This window comes from Fulvia fulva, chromosome 7, assembly GCF_020509005.1.
Source record: "Fulvia fulva chromosome 7, complete sequence".
In the NCBI taxonomy this organism is placed as follows: domain Eukaryota; kingdom Fungi; phylum Ascomycota; class Dothideomycetes; order Mycosphaerellales; family Mycosphaerellaceae; genus Fulvia; species Fulvia fulva.
Genome location: NC_063018.1, coordinates 4080809 through 4104319, shown reverse-complemented (window position 1 = coordinate 4104319; position 23511 = coordinate 4080809). Strand labels below are relative to the sequence as shown.

The 23511-nt window shown below is 47.6% G+C and overlaps 5 protein-coding genes across 5 annotated transcripts; 2 read left to right on the top strand and 3 right to left on the bottom strand.

Annotated features, from left to right (window-relative positions):
• Window positions 1-12094: 12094 nt before the first annotated feature.
• On the bottom strand, window positions 12095-12375 carry CLAFUR5_10648 (uncharacterized protein; the record flags this gene model as incomplete). The annotated part of the gene is made up of 2 exons (XM_047909796.1): window positions 12095-12104; window positions 12161-12375. 2 exons carry the CDS (start codon window positions 12373-12375, stop codon window positions 12095-12097), a joined length of 225 nt encoding a protein of 74 aa, XP_047764424.1.
• Window positions 12376-15001: 2626 nt separating this feature from the next.
• Window positions 15002-15951, top strand: CLAFUR5_10647 (uncharacterized protein; the record flags this gene model as incomplete). The annotated part of the gene is made up of 2 exons (XM_047909795.1): window positions 15002-15229; window positions 15283-15951. The coding sequence occupies 2 exons, from the start codon at window positions 15002-15004 to the stop codon at window positions 15949-15951; spliced, it is 897 nt and encodes a 298-aa protein (XP_047764421.1).
• Window positions 15952-16171: 220 nt separating this feature from the next.
• On the bottom strand, window positions 16172-18802 carry CLAFUR5_10646 (Quinate repressor protein; the record flags this gene model as incomplete). Its single annotated transcript, XM_047909794.1, has 1 exon — window positions 16172-18802. One exon carries the CDS (start codon window positions 18800-18802, stop codon window positions 16172-16174), a length of 2631 nt encoding a protein of 876 aa, XP_047764422.1.
• A 714-nt stretch (window positions 18803-19516) lies between these two features.
• CLAFUR5_10645 (Quinic acid utilization activator) lies at window positions 19517-21625 on the top strand (the record flags this gene model as incomplete). Its single annotated transcript, XM_047909793.1, has 2 exons — window positions 19517-19826; window positions 19935-21625. The coding sequence occupies 2 exons, from the start codon at window positions 19517-19519 to the stop codon at window positions 21623-21625; spliced, it is 2001 nt and encodes a 666-aa protein (XP_047764419.1).
• A 119-nt stretch (window positions 21626-21744) lies between these two features.
• CLAFUR5_10644 (3-dehydroshikimate dehydratase) lies at window positions 21745-22812 on the bottom strand (the record flags this gene model as incomplete). The annotated part of the gene is made up of 1 exon (XM_047909792.1): window positions 21745-22812. The coding sequence occupies one exon, from the start codon at window positions 22810-22812 to the stop codon at window positions 21745-21747; it is 1068 nt and encodes a 355-aa protein (XP_047764420.1).
• Window positions 22813-23511: the final 699 nt, after the last annotated feature.

Below are 23511 nucleotides of genomic sequence, written 5' to 3'. Positions count from 1 at the left end.
TTCACCCTTATATCTTATAGGCTAGGCTCTCGCCCTAACACGTAACTATATATATCTTTGCCCGACCCTATTATAGTACTCTCGCCCGTAATAGTTAGTTACGCCTACCTACGAGTAGAGAGCTAACCTCTACGTACGACACCGAGACCGCCCGAGATAGTACGATAGTACTAGACCGTACGATTAATTCGCGATAATAGAGAACGCCGGCGAGACCTCTCGACGCTCTCCTCTACGACCTTTAAGTATACGACCTAGCGCTACTATTTAGCGATAGTAACACCTATATCGTACGCCCTCTGTCTTAGCCGAGTTACTAACCGGAGACCCTTAGAACCTAGAACCTTAGAACTAGCTCAACTCGATCCTTAGCGATAGTATATATCCGGACCGCGTAAGTAGGATATAGTATAAGTAAGGAAACAGAATAGACAGGCCCACTCTCTCTTATCTTTATACACCCGATTTATAAATTCCTATAACTAATAATACGCCTTAGTCCTTAACACGATATAAGGGTAGTAGGGTGGAAGGTAAGAAGCTAGTACGACTAGATATCGAAGACACTCGTCTCTCGTCTTACGAGGACGATAGTAAAGGCATCGACTTTATATAGTTTATTAATAGTGTATCGCCTCCTCGTATAGACTAGATCGACTTCGACGATATAGACTTTGAGTACGATCTAATAAACTATAAGATTGCCGATACCGAAGTATCTAAGAGGGTAGTTACCTTACGGCCTAATACTATATATCTTAAGGTTAAGAGTACTATAGATAGGTACGCCTACTAGAAGGTTATACTCGACTACTCCCGAGCCTAGGTACGACGCTATAACGAGGAACGCGATCAAGTCGATACTAAACTCGCGAAGCTCTAAGAAGAATATAATATCGTCTTCGAAGACCGATAGGATATAGCGACCGAGCGAGATAAGATATAAGTCGATACTATAATATATTAAATATCCTAGGAAGATGCTAAGGCCCGTATCTAGATACTATAAATAGCCTTAGACGACGCCGTAACTAAGGAATACTATAAGAAGATTACTAATAAGCTAGTAGGCTATATTAATACTACTAATAGCTATCTCGAGTAAGTAGAGGACGAAGTCGACTAACTTAAGGCTAAGATGATATAGTAGGACACTAAGATCTCGTAACTTAAGACATAAGCCCGGCTTACCGCCTTACTAAGCGAGCGAGACCGCCCGCTTACTTTCCCTAAGTAGTTACGACCCTAGTAATAGCCGTAGTAGTAAGAATAGTAAACTACTAGTCTAGAAGGATTCCTATAAGCCGGTACCCGTCATTCTTAGACTCTAGTAGGTAGCGGCTATCGGGCCCGTACCTATAACCGTACTACCCGCGCCGGTTCTCTCGTACTCTTAGTAGCCCGTACTAATAACACTACGATATTCGCCGCCTAAACCGACTAACGTTTCCCCTATCCTAAAGAGTTTGACAACTTAGGCGAGCTCTCCTATATCGACTAGAAAGAGAGCTATCAGGACTCTATTACGGTACGATATACTATATAAACACCTTGCCTTAATATCTTTAACTATATTAAGCGTTATACTCTCGGTACCCCTAGAGATATTATCCGTACGGCTATCGAGAACGACGAATAGGTAAGCCTCGAGGATATATAGGACGAGTTAGACGCTAACTTCGGTAAGAATCCTCGAGATATTAAGCTTAAGGCTAGACGCGACCTATACTAGCTAAAGTAGAAGTACGGCTAGGAGTTTAGTAAATATATCGTCGAATACCGCCGCCTTAGCGCTAAGGCCGTTAAGCCTATAGTGTCGTACGAGCTATAGATTAGCCTAAACGAGTTCTAGATAAAGAAGATAGAGGACTACTAGCTTATAGACCCCGTTAGCTAGTTCATTCGTATTACTAAAGACAAAGAAGAGGTATATAATACCGTAAAGAGTATATATAGTAAGAGGGACAAGGATAAGGACACCTAGTAAGGCGGTAACGGGCGTCGTAGTAGTTAAGGACAAGGCTAATAGGGCTTTAGACAATAGAGCGCTAGTATAGTACTACGAGCCGCGCCGCCTACTATAAATAATACGCTTACGGTCTCTACGCGTACCTAGAACGCTAGCCCGGCCGTACGCCTTATCCCCTAGCGTTATACTATACTACCTAAGCTTACCGACGAACTCCGCGACCGGCTACGCTAGTAAGGCCGCTACTTCCGCTGTCGTAAACCTAGACATGCCGGCCTCGACCCCGTATATATTCTTTATAACTCCCGCGGTAAGTAGCGTACCGGCGACGTCGACCGCGAGATACCTATCGCTCTTAACGCTATAACCGACGCGCTAGCCCTCTAGATCGAAGCGCTACCCGTTTAGGGAAATGCCTAGCTCCTTACTACCGTCGCGCTAAAGGAGTAATATACGAATCTACGAATCATAAACACGAAGAACAAGACTACGAGATATATACCTAAGAGGAAGAATACCTATATATAGTAATAGCTAAGAGAGACGCCTATACGCGTATATATATATAACTAACGTATAGAAAGTATATAGTATACACTAGTACTATAACTAGTATATTAGGTAGAGAAGTAAACGTACTTACCCTCTCTAATACTAGCGCCTCCTCTAAGTTTATTAACCTAAGATTCGTTCGCGTAAACAAAGTCCCCACCTTTAAGCTAGAAAGGCTAAGACGCCTACGTATAGCTAACGGAGCGGCTATACGACTACTCGAAGTAGTACTTATAGACGTTACTATCGGTAGCTATACTAGTTAAGAGCTATACTACGTTACTAACCTCGACAAGTACGACCTATTACTAGGTATCTCCTAGCTCGAAGAACACGACCCTTCGTATAGCTTTAAATATAAGACACTTAGCTTCGATAAGCCTACCTACTACTAACATTATTACTAGAACGGCATGCCTTATACGATAATAATAGAAGGTAGTAAGCCTTAGGCGCCGAAACTAGTACTACCCGAGCTAGAACCCGATATCTATTTTATTAGCGCGGACGCCTATTATCGTATAGCGAAGTAAGCCTAGAAGCGATAAGACTAGCTAGACGCCGATAAGCTCTTCGTACTATAGCCGGAGGATTTCGATAACAAGGAGCATACCTCTACCTTCGCTATATCGCTAGATAATTTAGAAATCTTTATAAATAGGAACAAGGTATAGGACCCGAAGGCTAAGCTACCGCCCGAATATTACGACCTAGCCGATACCTTTAGGTATAAGAGCGAGTTTAAGCTACCTAAGCACAGCCCGTCCGACTATATAATCAACTTGAAACTAGGATCAGAAGGGTAGCGACCCTAAAAGAAGACCTTTAGTATAAACCCGGATTAGCTAGTAGTCGTTAAGAAATTCATTAATAATAGTATAGCTAACGGTACGGTCGAACTATCTAAATTAGACATATCGTCTCCCGTATTAATTATTAAAAAGCTAGGAGGCGGGCTCCGCGTCTACGTCGACTACCGCGCCCTAAATACTATTATAGTTAAGGACCGATACCTAATACCTCTATTAAGGGAGACACTTGAGCGAGTTTCTAAGGCTAAGTAGTTTACTAAGCTTAACATCGTCGCCGTATTTAACAATATACGTATCTATAAGGGGGACGAATAGATAACCGCCTTTATTACTAGGTACGGATTATACTAGTTTAAGGTCCTTCCCTTCGGCCTCTATAATAGCCCTAGTAGTTAGTAGCGTAAGATCAACGACATCCTCCGAGAATTCCTAGACGACTTCACTATAGTATACCTCGATAACGTCCTAATCTATACGGACAACCCCTTAAATAATTATAGAGCTTACGTACGAAAGGTCCTATATAGACTACGGGATATAGAGCTACTAGTAGACATCGATAAGTATAAATTCTACGTCAAACGGATCAAATACCTAGGCCTTATTATTACGACGGAGGGCGTTAAGATAGACCCTATAAAGATTAAAGCTATTATAAACTAAGAGGTGCCTCGTAACGTTAAGGACGTTCTTACGTTCCTTAGCTTTACTAGATTCTATAGGAAGTTTATCTACGCCTTCTCTAAAGTAACCGCGTACCTTATAGACCTTACAAAGATAGGTAAAAAGAGCATAGTCGACGGTAAGGTAGACAAGAAGCTAACCTTTGTATAGACCTAATAGTACGATATAGCCTTTAAGGAACTTAAGTAGCGCTTTAGCTAAGCAGGTATACTGGTCTATTATTAACTAGGCGAGTAGATCTAGGTAGAAATAGACTCTAGCGACTAGGTTAATATAGGGGTACTATTATAGATAATTAACGGCGTCTTTAGACCCGTAGCGTTCTACTCGAAGAAGCTTAGTCCGTAAGAATATAACTACGATATTTACGACAAAGAGCTACTAGCTATCGTCAAGGCGTTTAAGGAATAGTAACAGGAACTTATCGGCGCTATAGACAATAAACTAGTTCGGGTACTTACCGATTACCGTAATCTTAAGTACTTTATAACTACTAAGTAGCTTAACCGACGCTAGGTACGCTAGGCTAAGTTTCTATCCTAATTTAACTTTAAGATCACCTATTGCCCGGGCGCCTAAGTAACGAAACTAGATAGTCTTACCCGTCGCTCTTAGGACATACCGGCGGGGGTAGACGATACTAGAACGTAGTATTAATAGTAGACTATTATAAAACCCTATAACCTAGACATTATTACTTAGTTCGCTATATAAGTATAGAACGACCTACTAATAAACTATTAAGTACTATTAATTTATAACTCGGACGATAAATAAGAAGACTACTATACTAGTCATATCGCTACCCCCCGGCGACTAACCCGCCCCGCCTAGCGAGACGTAATATAGCCGTTACTTAAACTAAACAACGCCGAAGTAAGTAGTAACGTCGACTCGGAACTAGATAATAGAGTCCTAGTCGAAGAGATACCTAGTAACAAGTAACCTATCGAAGGAAGTATAGAGCCGTTAGACGAACCTACGCTACTAGAGGAACGGGAGTAAACGGAGTTATATAAAGAAGAACTATATATAGAAGTATATAATAGCCGGTCTATAACGATACGTATACTTAAACTAAAGTCCGATCTCTAGTAAGGGATCGCTAACGTATAGCTATAATAATAGAAGATCGCCGTATTAGATTATGAAATTATTGCGGATCGACTATACGTCGACAAAGCCTTATATATCCTAGCCTTTTAGAACCTCTATACCCGGATAGTACGTAAATACTATAATAGTAGAGTAGCTAGCTACTAAGGTATAGCGAGGACTCTTAATCTGCTATAACGGTAAAACCTCTTCTAGCCTAGTATAGTAAGTAACGTCGTAAGATACGTACGATACTACCTAGTATATAGATAGATAGGATGATTTGTTATTCCCCTATTCTAGGACCCTATCCGGCCTATATAGGTATATATCTATTGTTATATATAAAGGGAACCCCGAATAGGTAAAAGCCCTTCCCGCCCCCGACCTCTCCTTATCTAGATTAGCTTTCCCCCTAAACGTAAGTAGTCTATATCACTACCCCGTTAGCCCCCGCTCCTAGCCGGTCTTCTCGCGCTACGTCGTGCCCTCTCTTCCTATACTACTCCTACTAGGCGGTACTGTTCTAGCTAGCCCTTCTCTAGTATCTAGTTCGTAATGCGCCGTAGGTCCTTAGCGTTATTAAGAAGTGCCCTAATCGTCCGGTTCCTCGCCTTTACTATCTACTCCCCCCTTCCTAGCGACCACCTCGGATAGACGAGGAGTACGTGCCGTACGTTCTAGGAGCGATAGCCGTAGGGGTAGCTAGTATTCGTGTATCCTAGAACCTTCCTCTATAATAGGTACCCCTAGAGGCCGATGTGTTCGCTTCGTAGTTAGGTTGCTATACTACTCTATACCCTCGTAAGGCGGTAGTAGATAAGCTTCGGGGAGTACTTAACCGCGGATTTCGTAGCTAACTATTCCTTAGGTTATCCCGCTAGCTAAGGGCGTCTACTATACTTTATAACCTAGTTGTTCTACCTCTCTTTCTATAGTTGCTCTATAAACAATTTCTTACCCTCCTATTATATTACTAGCTATTCGTCCCTTACCCGGTAGTTCGGCTCGTTTCCGGGTCGAATGCCCTTATACGCTAGTACTAATTCGTAGGCCCTTACGACTATACTAGCGATGACCTTCTATACTAGATACTATACCGACTTGTCTAAGTAGGAGGTCCGTAGTCCCTAGATATATAGGTCGATTAGCGGTATAGCGGTCTCGTACTTAAGTATCCTTATTAGTATCGACTTATATACCCCGGTGACCTTCCTTAGGCATTAGTTTTAGATCTTTACTAACGGCGCGACGAGTCCCTTTAATAGGTAGGCCCTCTCGCCTAAGGACTATACTTAGCTACTATAGGTAAGGACTAGCCGTATAATAGCCGTATATAGAAGTCGTAACTACCGAAAGTCCGCCCCCTATATAGACGTAGTAAGCCTCTAGTATAATACTATATTCTGTTTAGCTTTCCGTAATATTGCCTATACGTACTTCCTCTACCGTAGCGCCGGGTCTACCTATAGTCCGAGGATCCTAAGCTAATTTGCCGGGTTAGTCGTATACCCCTATATCTAGATAGAAGCTTATATATTATAGAACCTACCTAATATATAGGCGCTCGACTCTATTAAGACTAATAAAGTAAGACACCCTATCCCTATACTATACGCCCGGTTACGAATAGAAGTATATCGTAGTAGACTTTATCGTCGACCTACCCGCTAGTAAAGATCCCGATACTAGACTAATATATAAACATATTATAATAGTTACCGACATACTAACTAAACGCGTACGGCTACTCCCTACTAATAACTTAAACGCTAAGTACGCCGCTACCTTATTCTATAAGTATATATTTCCCGTATACGGCCTACCGGAGATAGTCGTAAGCGATAGAGGTACGTAATTCGTTAGTACGCTCTTCCGTAGACTCTACGTAAGGCTTAGTATCTACTAAAATCTTTCTATAGCCTTCTATCTAGAAACGGATAGGCAATTAGAACGTACGAACTAAGTACTCGAATAGTATATCCGCGCCTATACTAACTATTAACAAGATAACTAGGTCGAGTTACTACTAGACGCCGAGTTCGCCCTTAATAACTACGAGTCTATAAGTACCGGAATGACTCTATTCTTCGCCGACTCTAGCCGCTACCCGCGGATAGAGTTTAGTAGCCTAGCTAAACTATAAGTTATAGCTCGGGAAGTACCTAACGTCGAGGCCGCTAACGCGTTAGATAATAATATATAAGATACTTAAGTATAAATACGGCGGGTACTCGAGTCTATACGCCGCGACCGCCTAGATAAGCTACGCGACGTATATACTTTTACGTAAGTACGAACGGCCGACGCTATAAACACTCGGCGAGCGCTAGCGCCTACCTACTAGCCTAACGATATAGTTCTACTAGATGCCCGTAACATTAGGACTATACGCCTAAGTAAGAAACTCGATTATAAGTTCCTTAGACCGTTTCGAGTCGTTAAGGCCGTAGGTAGACGCTCGTATAAACTCGAACTTAGCGATAGGATATAAATGTATAACGTGTTCTATACGAGTAAGTTACGCCGCGTTATAACCGAAGGAATGCCTAGATAACGTAAACTACTACTAGCGCCCGTAATCGTTAAACGCGAAGGTTAGGTATCGGAGGAGTACGAAGTAGAGGATCTAGTAGATTCTAAGATTAGGTATAACGATATATAGTATATCGCGTTCTACTAGCGATACCTAGATAAACCTAAGCCTACCTTCGACGGACTCGATTAGCCGGTAACTTAATACGGGCTAGCGCTAATCCTCGGACCGTATATATAAACGCGGCATAAATATAGCTTCCTCGATAAAGCTCTCGAGACTAGTACCGGTATTAGTACTAGCGATAGCCCCCTATACGCTCCGAGTATTAAACGTAGAAGCGTCGTAGGAGCTCCTTATTCGAGGAAGGAGGGTACTATTATAAGATAGCCCTTTTCTACGAACTGCCTCGTAATATATTATCGTCGGCCGTACGCCCGCGCGCTAGCGGCCGCTAGTACCCGCTAGCTCGATTCGCGCTACTTTATCTTCTCGCGCCTCTCGCCCTCTCTTGGATAGCTCGCGTAACTATATATATCTTTGCCCGATCCTATTATAGTACTCTCGCCCGTAATAGACACCTATAACTTCGACGAGATAGGGTTTATAATAGGTGTTATTACGTCTTAGAGCGTCGTTACGGGTTTAGAAAGGCGTAGTAGAAAGAGGAAGGTCGTTTAATAGGGTAATAGAGAATAGGTAATAGTAATTAAGACTATCTATATAGACGGAATAGCGCTCCTACCCTACGTTATTCTTATAGGCAATGTCATGGTCTCCCCACAGAGAGTACAGAAGGTGGGGACAGAAGAGCCTCAGAGTGCTCAGAAGTCGTCAAGAAGTGACAGTCCAGCTTGGTGTGTGAGCGCCAAGAATCACATGCCCCGCAACATTCACTACGGGACCCAGCCCTCCAAATTCACCCCTCTACCAAACCTTGACAGATTCACTTCGGCTCGTGACTGTGTGACTCACGGCACTCCCGCGAGCACCCGTGACTGCGCTGGACCCTGGAAGAAGCACGTGGAAGACTCGGAACGTAGGGCAGGTTGGAATAAGGTTTTGAGCAAAGCTGCTGAGCGCGGCTTCGCACGGGTTAGCCCTGTTGATGCGGGGACACGCACTCGCGAGGGTCGCGTATAAATATCTGGCCTTCCCCAGGCCTCTCTTGCTTCCTTCGTCTTTTGTTTTGTGTAGCAATTATACTATACCCTTTTATATCTGCACTTCGCACCTGCATTCTCGCTTTCACCCTTGCATCTCACAGGCCAGGCTCTCGCCCTGACAGGCAAACAGTACATTAGTACCTAGTAGTAAGACAGTAACTTAGGTCTAGACTAGATAATCGGGCTAATAGAGAACGGCTAGACTAATAATAAGTTCGGTATACGGTAGCTAGAGCATTTCTAGAAGTATACTATAGCTCGTACGACTTGGGTATAGAGACTACTTATTATCGATAGCTACGAGAGCTATAACTCGAAGGCATTCTAGAATCTATATAAGGAATACAAGATCTTAGCCTTATATATACTATCGTACGCCTCGTACTTACTCTAGCTATTAGATATAGATTACTATTCGCCTTTAAAGAAGGTATACGGTACTTAGCTCTCGGGCTTAGTACGCTAGCGTATTACTTATATCGATAAAGTAGAGTTCCTACGCGCCTTCCGGATAGCCTATAACGCTATATTTAGATAGGAGAACATCCTATCGAGCTTTAGAGGCGCTAGTTTAGTTCTATTTAATCTATAGGTAGTAATAGACAAGCTTAATGTTAAGCTACGTACGCTAACCCCTCTAGCTCCGGACTCTACCCCTTAGGAGTCGAAGACACTATAAACTACAAAAGAATTCGACTCTTAATCGACACTAGTAACGAACAAAATATGTGCCCGGGCAGGTTCATCGCTAAACTCGTTATAGGAAGGGGTATATTAGCTTATAAAAGGGAGTAGAGAGATAGCCTATTAGATAGCTCTTATACGAAGCGAGATTAGTAAGCTACGCAAGTCTAACAAGGCCCTTATATAGCGGAAAGCACGAAAGCGCAAGTACATTTAGTCTAGAGGGTCTCTAACCTTCGATAAGGCGTCGCAATTAATACCTCTAGAGGATACTAGGAGGTAGGAAGTGAGTAGAGAGTCGCTAGATAGTGTTCGGCTAGTACTAAGGCTACGACGCTATAAGAGATATAGCGAGTCGGGGCATAACGTACGTACCTATTAAGTAGACTTCCTAGATAGCAAAGAATCTAAAGAGGAATTGTCCTCCTAGTAATAATTCTATAGGATGTCGTTGTATTAAGATACCGTCGTAATTAAAGTAGAAGTAGTATAGTTCTTAGTAAAAGTAGCCCGCTCGGTAGTATAGCCCGCTCGGTAGTAAAGTACGTTATAGTATATATAACCCTAACCTCCTATTGCTACTTACTTAGGGAGAACTACTAGAGATCCCGAAGCCTCTATCTATACTACGCGTAGGTACTAAGCGGAAGTTTACTTTACCGTAATATATATACCGTCGAATACTATATTAGTCCTTCCTCATTCCCTATTACCTGTCCTAACTTCTATACGTATATATACTATACCTGTTTAATAGGCGGTATAGTAACTACGGTCGGACTAGCTATAACGTACGAACGTACTAGGAAGATAAAGAGAACAATTCTAAATCGGATAAGAGTATTAAGTTCACTAGTTCTCTATTTAATAGTAGTAAAAACGATTAATAAAGAATACGAGTTAGTCGTACTAAGACAAAATTCCTAGCTTACTAGCGTTCCTAGCTTACTAGTACTTTACGTTATATAGAGTATTTTAAAAGTAGGTAGTATAACGTACTTTACTACCGAGCGGGCTATACTACTAAGCGGGCTACTTTTACTAAGAACTATACTACTTCTACTTTAATTACGACGGTATCTTAACACGACGACACCCTATAGAATTGTTACTAGGAGGACAATTCCTCTTTAGATTCTTTGCTATCTAGCAAGTCTACTTAATAGGTGCGTACGTTATGCCCCGACTCGCTATATCGCTTATAGCGTCGTAGCCTTAGTACTAGCCGAACACTATCTAGCGACTCTCTACTCACTTCCTACCTCCTAGTATCCTCTAGAGGTATTAATTGCGACGCCTTATCAAAGGTTAGAGACCCTCTAGACTGAATGTACTTGCGCTTTCGTGCTTTCCGCTATATAAGGGCCTCGTTAGACTTACGTAGCTTACTAATCTTGCTTTATATAAGAGCTATCTAATACGCTATCTCTCTACTCCCTCTCTATTACCCTATTGAACGACCTTCCTCTTTCTACTACGCCTTTCTGAACCCGTAACGATGCTCTAAGACGTAATAACACCTATTATAAACCCTGTCTCGTCGAAAATATAGGTGTCCTAGTTAAGGATACTATACTTCTCCTTTATATTATGTATAAGTAAGAACTACTTCTTAATAACGTCTAGATCTTCTATTAGAGCTCGCTAACGATCGTATCTACGTATTATACGAACCTTTGGCTCACGATACCGCCTAATGAACCTGTCTATCTAATTAAGACTAGCGGGCTTAAGACCCTTCTCTTATAGTAATGAATCGGCCATTGCTCGTATACTAGCCTTTAATAGCGGGAAACCTCTAAGATCTAGCTCGAGTATATACTTAAGTAAGTATCACCCTCTCTTCTAGCTCTATAAGCTTCTTCGAATTGGGCTCGTAGTCACCCCGAGGAGGTCGTCTATTTAATCGATACCCTAGTATAGTTCGAGACGCGTCGTATACCTTTGTAGCAAGTCGATTCGTAATTGTCGCGTCGCGTTTCGTGGCCTGGACAGCTAAGGTCAGTTTGGCCTCGTTTGAAGACAATATACGCTGTAATGGTGGTTGCATAGCTGTATCTGTGGAAGTGGTACAGTTCTTGGCAAAAGTGGCCCGCTCGGTAGTGTGGCCCGCTCGGTAGTGAAGCACGTTACAGTTCTTAGCAAAAGTGGCCCGCTCTGTAGTGTGGCCCGCTCGGTAGTACAGCACGTTATTATATATGCCTATCTAAGAATTAAAGAGGCTGCCGTTAAAAAGGCTGTTTAGGTAACTAACTAATCACCTGATTCTTAGCGGTTACTGCCTAAGGTTTGATGGGCTGCTGCCCATCGTGCACGCGACAGCTCCACTCCGCTACGATTACCCTTGGAAGTTCACAACCGCTAACAGCACCTTTTTTGACCGAGAATATGTTACGTAGCTACACCTTAACGAGTCTTCGAGCAGACCATTTCAGAACGCACCACTTCCACCTCGTCGCCTCGGGAGTGTTCTGCTTCCGCATGCAAGCTCCTTTCTAAGGTTGGGGACACCACTAAACACGATACTCTCGCTATAGCCGGCGCTATTCTCCCCTTAACGAGCCGCTACGATCTGAAGAGTCTTAAGACCAGGTTATTAATCATTACTTCACAAGATATCAGCAAGACTGTAGAATTGCTCTAGAACAATTCAGCGACTTGCCATTCTCCCTTATGATTACAGCTAACACTCGGAAAACCGGTATCTTCACAGCAAATCTTGTAAAATAGGAATCCGCCCTTGATCGACTTGTACTCGTTAGAGCAGATGTTGCCATCGCCGACGCATCCAGCCGTATTGCCTGCACATATTTTGCAGTTGGCCGTTACTAGGCTGGTAAAAGCGGCCAAAGAGAAGATCGTTATAATGAGCTTCATTTCGATGTTCGAGTAACGCTACGGTTAGGTTGTAGTAAGTCTGAGCGGAGCGCGAGTAGGTTTATAGATAGTCCATCTGTTATAGGGGTAACTAACGAGTGGAGATGATGGTTATAGGGTTCAAATGGGGGTTACAGGGTGCAGGGTTTGTAGCATTGATTAGGCCCGGCAGTTGTAGCAGTAGTATGTGATTTTGCCTTAGGCAGCCGGCGGATCGCGACAAAATTAGCGACATCGTGAACGTTGAAGTTCTTAGACTACCTTATTTACGTACTTCACATCCTTTTCACGCATCGCTATGGCCGATAAGCAAGACAAGAAGTGCGGACACGTGCAGCAGCACATAGCAGGTTGTCCAGCCTACGACCGGGCGATCTTCGACACAAGACGGTAGAAAGCGCGTCAAGAGTACGATATAAGTTTTGGCAGGGGACATTGCGACGACTCAGGGCATCAACTGGCACTGCTCTCAAATGAGATGGGTTTTCACACCTTGCAGCCACTACCCTGTATTTTCAATCGAGGTTCCCCAGTTTCATACCTAGAGCTGCCTTCGAGCAGACTATTCTAGAATGCTAGCAAGCTGGTCTATGTTCGAATAGTAAAGAGACTCACGACCCTAGAAGAGAAGCGCTTCATAAGACAGTCATCAAGATGTAAGAATGAAGGAAAAGCTCGCTTGTGAAGATGTGAAACGTGCAACGCTGTTATCGCTCTTTCCGACTCATCACCCTCGAACGACCCTCTGCACTGAAATGTATCTAATGTCGCGCGATCAAAGGCCTCTACACACGAACGAGCATGTGAAAGTATGTAGTCGGCTGATAGAAGCGTATGTTGATCCTCTTGTCTCTGCCTAGCCTACGACCCGCGCTTCATACAAGTGAACGAAGCAAGCGGCGTCGGCGTCGCTTCCGTCAAGCCGAGCACCTCTATCCTTCCATCGTTAGAACGCTAGTATAAACACCTAGTGCACTCGGCTTTCCCGGTCCGCTGAATCGCGAGTTTTCTAAAAAAAAATCAGAAAATAAGATATAACTTCGTAGTATAGCTAGATACGAGAATACAAATTTCTAGAAATATAGAACTAATATAGATCTATCGATAATTTGAGTTTCGTAATATTAAATCCACTATAAGTAGTAACGTTAGGAGTTATAGCTATATATACAAAAGTTTGTCGTAAATTATCGACGTCGATAAGCGCTAAGACTTTGCTATTCTTTGCTTTCGGGAAAATAGACTCTTAGTATATAGATAGATATTTCATTTGCCCGATGTAGTGCCTCTCGGCCTATGCGGGTCTGGAGCTATGGAATACCTAGGGTAGGAAACCTGCATATGCAAGTGAAAGCCTCCCTCCTCTACCTCTGGTTTGTTGCTGTGAGTGATCTGCTTTCTCCTTCCACCAGGGTGCACTAGTGTCTGGGGCTGAGCCTCCTAGACTACCTTGCCTGCTACCCTGAGCTTTCACCTCTTCCTCCTCCTCCCCCTCCTCTTGCTGCTGCTGCTGCTTCCCTCCCTTCGATCCACCTCTCCGTCTCTTCAGCAAGGGACAATTGAGCTAAAAACTTTTCTGATATAACCTATTTGACCATTCTCTGCAGGTCTTCCTGACTGTTAACAAGGGCCTTGTGGTGTCGTCTGTCCCTCGCTTTTGCTCTCCAGATCTCTCTTCCCCTTGACCAGTCTGGGCAGACAAACAGCATGTGCTCAGGGTTTTGGGAAGGGTAGCCACAGGGGCATGCCTTTGTGTTGTATCCTGGGACTCGTCTTTGATGTAGATATGCTCTAAGTCCAATGTGCTCAGAGCGAGTTTGGATTGCTAGGCTTGCCTCAGCCCTCTTGAGGTTGGTGTAGAGGGTGTAGTTGTATCTGCCAAACTGTTGGAGAGCTGCTGGTGTTCTTGGTCTCTGTGGTTTGATTCTCCACTGTTTCTCCCAGAGAAGTCCTGCGATCTGTTCAGACAGTGTCTGCTTCTTCTTGTCTTGTTTGTCCCTCTGTCTGCCTGTTCTCTGTTGAGCCTCCTGTGCTTCAAGCTGGGCTTGGAGAGTGTAGGCTTCTTCTAGGTCTGCCTTCTTCTAGGGGGTTCTTGCTGGTCTTGCTGGTGCAGAGGGGTCCCTTTGGAGTCTAATCTTTGCGGCTGCTGCATCCATAGCACGCTGGACTGGGTAGTCTGATGTCTTAAGAGCATACTGGCATCTCATCCCAAGAAGATAGTGTACTCTTAGTATATAGCATTTTAAGGCACGTATTCGATAACGTATATATAGGCGAGCATTCTAGTATATATATTACCATATATAAGCGCTTCGTTATTGCCTAATATACTGTTTTGTTTAAAACGTCGCGGTTTAACGCGACGATCGAGGAAGCCGAGTGCACTAGGTGTTTATGCTAGCGTTCTATCAACAACATCACATCTCGTCTCGCACCACATTAGCTGCAAACAAGACCTGAAGCTCCAACAGACTACACCACCAACAAGTGACATTGCGCTCTACCATCCAGCCTCATCACCGAAATTCCTACCCAAGAATTTGGCAAAACACTCAAAACGACTCTCTGACTCAATGGCTACCCGGTGAAATGCAAGCAATCGACCGACCCGGCGGCATCATTAGACATGCCTCCCAAGAACTTACTCCTATGTTTCGATGCATTCGGCACCCTCTTCAAGCCCCGCCAGCCAGTCCCGCAACAGTACACCGAAGTGGCGAAAGCACTTGGACTTGGCGGCTTCAGCAGTGAGGATGTGGGAAGGTCTTTCAAGGAGGCGTTTGAGCAGGAGGCGAGAGAGAATCCGAATTTTGGGAAGGCGAAGGGTATGGATTCTGAGAAGTGGTGGGGGAATGTATGAAAGCAGGGTTGCACCGTTTGTGACGTGAGTGACTGATTCTCGTACAGATCATCACCAGCACATTCGCCCCTTTGCTCGGAGAGAAGCAGAAGATGCCGACAGAACTCGTGCCGAAGCTGCTGCAACGCTTCTGGTGCGATGAAGGGTACTGTCTATACAAGGATGCGGTTCCGCTGATACGACAGCTACGCGAGTCGCACAAAGCGAGCGACACCAGAGTTCTTGTGGCCGTCATTACCAATTCCGACGATCGAGTCCCCGACATCCTCACATCCTTGGGCATGCAGATCAGCCCTGTACGATACGGCACCAAATTCGAGAACATGCCAGCAACCAGCTGGCAAGATGACGTTGACTTCTCGGTGATGTCCTACGATGTCGGACACGAGAAGCCGGACAAGCGAATCTTTGCTGCCGCGGAGGAAGTGCTGCAGACTAAGCTGGACGGAGAGGGCGGAGTGTCTGAAGCCGACCGCGATCCGGAGCAGTGGCGGAAGGTGTACGTTGGCGATGAGTACGACAAAGATGTCGTAGGTGCGCTGGAAGCTGGCTGGAATGCGGTACTGATCGATCGTGAAACAACGAGAGGCCGTAAGGATGTCGAGTGGCTGGACCCGAAGCCCGCGGGAGATCTTTGGAACACTTTCAAGACGTCGAAGGCTGTTGGCTTCGGTAGTCTGGAGAAGCTGGCTGAGTGGTTACCAGGCAGGATATGAAGGCGCACGAAGGCGTAATGATGTGAGCACGTTCTCCACTCCCGAGCCACTAAGGCTCTAAAGTCCTCCTGCGCTAGCAGAGTAAGAATTCTCACGAAAAGGGCCTCAAGACCTAGGTCTCAGAGCAAGTATATCGGCAGCATCGAGCTTGTGCTTGCATCCTATCTATTTTGGATTCAATCAGGGACCTCATCCGTGGCGTCGTGCTCTGCCGATGCAGCTACGAATGTGTCGGCGAGTCCGTATTCAAAGCACCATGAGGCGGATACTCATCCTCGCTGTAATGCCTAAAGACCTCATCCCTCATAAGAGTCCGTGGCGCTCTTCTTCCAGTAAAGAGCTCGAACTGCGCAAACGCCTGTTCGGGCAGCATATCCAAGCCGTCCAAGAGGATCCACCCCTTGCGGCCTTCACTCTGCACTTGCCGCACTAGTGGCGTTACGATGGGCATATACGCCAGCTCAACCACGACCCCTCCTGTTCGACTGCTCAGCCAGTCCTTCGGTAATGTGAAATTGGTTGGGATGCCGTCAGTGGTCTGCGTGGGAATACAGCTGACGATCATGGTTGGATGCCGCATTGCCTGTGGCCATTCGCTTGCGAAGGATTCCAGCGCGGTAACGGATGTGTGGGCAGCACTCGCTGGACTGAGTTCGGCTATGCCATTCGACCTGATTAGACGGCTATAGTGTTCGGCCAGCTCTTCAGCGTTACCTTTGGTGCGATTGCAGACGAAAATGTGCTGGACGCCGAGTGAGATCATGGCATATATTGCCGCACGAGCCATGCCTCCAGCACCGCAGACAAGTCCCGTACTTTGAGGTCGAACAGTGTTTGCCGGCGACAGTCCGCGTCTTATGCAAGCACGGATGCCGATCCAGTCTGTGTTGTCGCCGTACAGTGCCTTTACTGGACCTGTCCGGAGTCGTCCTTGAAATATGCCAGTCTCGCCAGCGGTGGATTGAATGACTGCATCGTCTCGCAGTGGTATGACGGTGTTCAGTGCCCCAATGGCTTTTGCTTGCGGGCTGAGCATGTCCATCATTGGGATCGCCCTAGTCTTGAAGGGCTGTACGATTGCAGCGCCGCCAAAGTCCACTTCGCGGACGAGAGCTGCGAAGTCGTCCAAATTCGACGCAGAGTGAGTCCTGAGAGAATGTGGCATCCCGCACGCCTCATACGCTGCATTCTGCATTGCGGGCGAAAGCGAGAAGCTCACGTTCGCGCCGTAAATAAAGAAACGCATGGGCTCGTGCACAAAGCTGGCGAAGAGAGCTGCGTTCCGTTCTTTGGCAGTGAGTAGTGGATAACCATCGCCGGGTCTCAGGCCAGCGCCAGAGCTATCCACGGTCACGGCATACGGGGCGACGGGCGTGAGGATGTTGTTGAAGCACATGGATGTGCGACCTTGCCGGCCAGTACCATAAGCAATCAATCGTGGACCTTCGCCATTATGTAAGGATTGAACACGTTGCTGAAAGGCTTGGATCGCGAAGTTGTCAGCAAGAGTCCCATCTGGCATGGTGATTTTGACAAGATCGCAGCCCAGTCGGTGAGCTTTTTGATAAATGTCTAGGCACTCCTGACTTCGCCACCCATCTGTCAGTCGCTTCGGGGCAATGAACTCGCCCACGAGTTTCGTACGCCCTCTGCTGGCCACAAGGTAGCTGAGCTGGCCGTCGTCGATTGCCAGATCGACAGCGCAATACTCTGGGCCCAGTCGTAGGCAGTAATCCAACAGCTCCGCTTTCGCGACCTGCGTCTTTGCCGTCGAAGTTGTTCGATCCGCGACCTCGATCAAGATGGGCAGAATTGTGGATCGACGAAGCATTGCGAAGGCCTCGTTGACCAGATTGAAGCAGCTGTGCTTCCCGAGCTTCCATGACTCGCTGTGCTTTGGGACCAAGCTGATCTCGAGCTGTATTGCATCGACACCAATCTGCGCATCGTCAAGATTCAATCTCTGAGCCACGATGTCCTCTGCGGATATCGTGACCGCAGAGGTAAACTCAAGCTTGTCCACACTGATTTGTGAGAGTGGATATGCTGATTGGTGAGATCTTCCACGGTCATGGTCACCGATGATGTTTCGTAGCAGCTTGAGAAAGTCGTGCTCGGCTCTTTTGAGAGTAAGGAACGGACCATTGGTGCCTTTACTGTGCGGCAGTCTGGGCCCATCGTGAGGCGAACTGTTGTGTAGAGTTTCGGAGACGTTGAAGAAGTCGTAGTTGGAGCAGTCTCTGAGTAGTGGCTCGCTGGCTCTGATCAGGTCCTGTATCCTCTCGTCTGACCACACTCGAATATATGTCTGAATACCCGGAACATCCCGAGTGACATATATGACAGGATGTGTCTGAGCAAAGTCCTGTATCAGCCTGGCGCCGTCACTTTCCAAATCGGCGAAGCTGCACACGATCACACACTGTCTGCTGTGTGTGGCCAGAAGTTGCTTCAGGACCTCGCAATGCTTTCTATGATACTCCGCGGTTCCTTCCGACTTGCGAAAGGTTTGTCTGTTTGAGCCAGTGACTTCGCTGAAGATCCTATCTGACTCGACAAGGCGTCTGGTGTATGCTGAGGCTGCAAGAAATCCAAGAGAGCTTTTACCCACACCACGCACCCCGATCAGCAGAATAGAGGCATCTGATCTGAAGGATGCCGTTCTCGGCAGCGAGTTGAGACCGGTGGCGTTGACTGCGATGGCGTTGGGTGGTGTCGGGGTGGCACTTGGCTCCCTTGACCTGGCGACTTGCTGCAAAAGCTCCTTCGAGTTAGGTCTGGATGGAGAAGCTGCATCGAAGGCATGCATCTCTTGGAATGAGCGCTTTACGCCAGCATGCATTGTCGCCATGGCTTCCAGTCTGCAGCGAACGCCAAGGTGCTGCTTTTCGCGCCGTAGTGCAACAGCTCATGTGCCTGTCGGACGGGACTGCGTGAATGTCGATGAAAGGTGTGTTGAAGTTGCCATTTCACGGTATGAGCCACTTCATTCGTCCAGGGACATCCGGGTGCCACGCAAGACCATCAGGAAGGTGTGACAAGTCAGGTGAGAACATGTGGTGTCGCTCCACAGTGGAGAGACACTAGCACACCGCAGACATCTGGAGTGCATCCAACGTCCTTGGGCGACAATCTGACGTGCAATGCTGTTCTGCCGGGAGCGGAAGCGCCTTGCTTGGTCCGGGGAAAAGGATTCAAGCAAGCGAATCAAGAGGCAACGACGACCGAGGTGACAAGGTTTGCAACCTCGCCAACGTGACCACCTGCAGGTGACGAAGGAAGCGATGCCTGAAGACGAGTCCCGGTAGTCGCGTGGGAGAGTCCCGTCGCTTCGGAGCAGACATGAGACTTCGATGCCCAAACATGACCACCTCATCGTCGACCGCGACGCCGAAGTAGACCCCACCAGCCCACCTCCACCCCAGGCGGAGACCACGGCTAGAACGGAGCTACGGGACACTAGGAAACGGGACCTCACGTCCACTCTCCACTCTCCACTCTCACCAGTATCTTCGCGAGCAGCAAGCTGGGCCTCAAGTATCCTCGTGTGCGATGATGCGCTGCCATGACCGAGGATGGCAACGAGACGCCTGCTGAGAGGACACAAGGTCTGAACGCGAATGGGAAGAGGCCATTGGAAGCGACGTCTTCGTCCAGAAAAGCAGACAAAGCGAAGCGCGTTCGTGTCTCCAGAGCGTGTGACCAGTGCCGAGCTGGACGGGAGAAATGCGACGGTGCTCAGCCCACGTGTCACACTTGTGAGACGCAGAGCCGAACGTGTACCTACCATGAGCAGCCCAGGAAGAGAGGCATTCAGCCGAACTATATCAGGACGCTGGAGCTGACATTAGCATGGATCTTGCAGCGCTTCCCTGGTATGTTTACTCATGGCTGTAACGCATCGGATGTGGGAGGCGAATGCCACACTTCAGCTCAGCCCAGTCATCGTGATAGCAATTTAGCTGACAGGCCTGGACTTGTAGACAGTGAGAATCAGCTTTCGCAGCGACTTCCTAGGACGCACGAGCCGGCTCATAGGGTGATATCTTTCAAAGATGCTGTTGCGGCAGAAGTTCTCCATGCAACATGGAGGAGCGGCATCATCAGCAGACAGATCGAGCAGCTCCTCTCTGGAAGCGATATCGACATTCCCCAGGCCAGCAGCTCGAGGGATCTGACTACTGCTTCTTACCAGTCGCCGCCCCTCTCAGTGCCTAGTGATAATGCGGCCTTTCAATCGGAGCATCAGGAGATCACTACAACTAGTGATGCCAACGTCTTACCTAGCCAACATCTACACGCGAGGGACCTCCCCCCTGCCCGCTCACTTGTTCTGCCCCAGGATTCATGGGCTCTGCTGGAACACTACTTTACCTTCACCCAGACCTGGCTGCCAATAACGGAGAAGCACGATATTATGAGATTGATGTATAGCTTTCCAGCTGAAGGCTTGCCTATGGCAGAAGCCCGTGCTGCGGAATATGCCGAGTTATGGAGCATCATGGCCTGGTCAGCGTTCGGTATCGGGCCACAGTCTGGCACCAGTTTCGAACAGTGTCACAGCATTGCCAAAGCACTCATCCCGACGAACGATGGACTTCAGTTGGGCCATGTCAAAGCACTGCTTATACTCGGCGTTATCGAACTCGCCAGAAGTTCCTATCTGGCTGCGTGGCTCACTATCGGGTCTGCTGTCAGGGTTCTCACGCATTACCAGTCCGGCCAAGGTCTCGGATTCGCACTCGGAGGGACTCGTGTCAAGCATACAGTATTGGCGGCATTTCTGCTGGAGCAAGTCGTTGCTTCGCACACCGGAGCTGTCGGGCACCTCAAGCATGACAATGTGCGAGCTCTCGGACTGCTTGTTGAAGACGGTCTAGAAGAGTGGGAGCCTTGGAACGATCCGGCTGCAAGCTCAAGCTCGACGCCAGCGAAATCCCCTGCAAGATCGATAAGCACGTTCAATGCCCTTGTACGTCTTGCTTTGAGTGCTACGGCAAGAGATGCTGGAGCCGGGCAAATCCCTCCAGCGCCGAGCGGCCTCGGTGTAGTGTCCATTCTGTTGCGCAATGCGACTGCCGCCAATAGTAGACTACATCCAATGAGGGTATTGGCTGCTAAGGGAATGGACCACACCCCAAGCTTTCAGGACAGTCCCACAGAGAGCATGCACCAGGCAGGGTCCTTGTCTGTGCAGCATCATGGCCGCACGACCCCTTCTCCAGCAGCAGGATGGGGCCCCCGACCAGCAATTGTCGGTGATGCATCCTCTGAACAGCACTACCCGTTCATGAGCATTCCAAACGAAGCAGCGGAACCTTTTGCTGCCAATGGACCAGCTCAAACAGCGACGTCTGCAGGCATATCAGACCCATGGACAAGTAATACTGGTTCTCAGGCAGGTGATCCATACAGCTTCCAGGCGGGTAGCATTGACCATGCCGCCACTGGCGGCGGAGATATCTTCGAAGAGCTCGCTATGCTGGAGAGAACAGACTCTACACACAACCCAAATTTCATGCAGAACCTCGGGTTCGGGCCAGATCTGGACTTGGCTGAGTTCTTTGGTGCTGACGTCTACCAGCCATCAGATCCATTACTGGGTTACATGCAGCCGGAAAGCCTCGGCGACATGCCACAAGACTTTGGTGGGACGACAGAGGGTGCAGGTTGAGCAAGGACTGGTGACATGAAGTTCGAATCCATTCAATGCCTCTGGGTATCTGTACAATGCAACTCCGCCCATGCTTGTCTATATCTATACTTCCAACTCTAAACCTTTATTACGGCAGGTCATAACTGAGCCCGAGGTTGCTGCTCAATCGAGAGTCTCGCAGTGCTGGGCGCTTCCGCTTTCCGACCAATACCAAAGTCTGCGACCATCTTCTGCCATGATACCACGGCTCGGCGCGCGTGATCTTCTGGAACATCACTGTCGGCCTTGGTCAAGCTGCGGTTGAATAGCTCGGCGCTGAGGTATCCTTCGTAGCCCAGGTCCACGATCAACGCCTTCAAGATGGCTCTGATTGGCAGATATGCGCCTCGGTCCTCTTCGCCGTAGAACAGGCGACAGTTGCGGGACCAGCTCATACGGGGACATTGCTCTGGGTTATAGAAAGGGTGGCCTTCAAGAAGTGGTTCCGACAAGCGCTCGGCATCGACAACCTGGACGAAAGCGATCTTCTTGACGTCCACCTCCGATACTAAACGCTTCAGCGATGCGGCCATGTCTGCATCGGCGTTCGGGTTCTTTCCAGAAGGTCTTGTGGGATCGGCATACACCCGGCCAGCAAAGTTGTACGTGTCCAAGCAGATCTTGAAGTTTGGTCGATTCACTCTGCACACGACCTCCCACGTCTGCTCCCACGTATCAACGTGCGTGCCCCAGCACAACGCCTCGTATGCGAACTCGATGCCTTCCGGAGCGCCCAGGTCCGCAATCTCAAGCATATCCTGAGTTATCAGATCCATGTCCCCACTGACATGCTCGTCTGGCAAACAAGTCGACGGCACAGCGATGAGTTTCGTGCCAAGAATATGTGCCATCTCAATCCACAGCTTCATCTCTTCGATTCGCTCCGCGTGCTTCTCTCGATTCCGGAGGCCGTCGTAGTGCATGAAGGGTTGGAGGCAGATGACCTTGATCCCTCTGGTGTCGCATAGGGATCGTACTTCGTGGGCTGCCTTGATGTGGTTCTCCGGGGTTGCGCCGCCGGGGAACTCTTGGACGATGTAGAGCAGGTCCTCGTAGAAGAGTTCGATGTCCAGGCCATAACGGGCGGCTTGGTCGAGCTTGGAGGGGAGATCGTGGACCCAGGCCCGGCCGAGGGAGTGGGAGCAGATGGCGGGTTTGCAAGGCATCTTCGGGTTGGCTTGACTTCCAGCGAACGAGTGGTGTGGTACCTGGGGTCTTTGAACAGGATGGACTCTGAATGATATGAGATGATCTGACGTCTTGATCCGCGGGCTTCGGGGAACCTTGAATGGGAAGACAAAGCTATGATATGATATGAGGTGCTCAACGTCTTCTCGATCCTGCGGAACTGTATATACAGTAAGAAGGGAAAGGCTGCACGATAAGAAACAGAGACCAATGAAACCTTACACTTGAAGTAAGGGCATGTGAACGTTGCACCAATCCGTACCGCATCGCGTAGATCCCTATTCGCGTGGTGCGACATGTCTGACGGAGGTATCGCAATCAAGGCCGACCCACCTGGAAGTACTCTTTGCGTCGTATAGTGTGCTACGCGATAATGTTCTTCGCTGAGGTGGGTGAATGTTCCGTGGCACGGCTGGCGCGAGTGGCGTGGAAGAAGACAAAAGCGGCTGCAAGAGAGTTGAAGCGGAGACATTGGGCGCGGATGCTCGGGTGGAGAAGCAGTGGGACCGGGTATTTTGGTTGAGCACGTGCATGCGTCTTGGCATAGGCGTTGCTTCGGTGTCACTTGAGACACGGTGCTTGATCCTGCAGGTGCAACACACTCCGTCAGGATGTCCGGATCTGGCCAGAACGGCGTACTCGATCTCGCTTGAGATCGTAAAGACATTCCGGAGCGG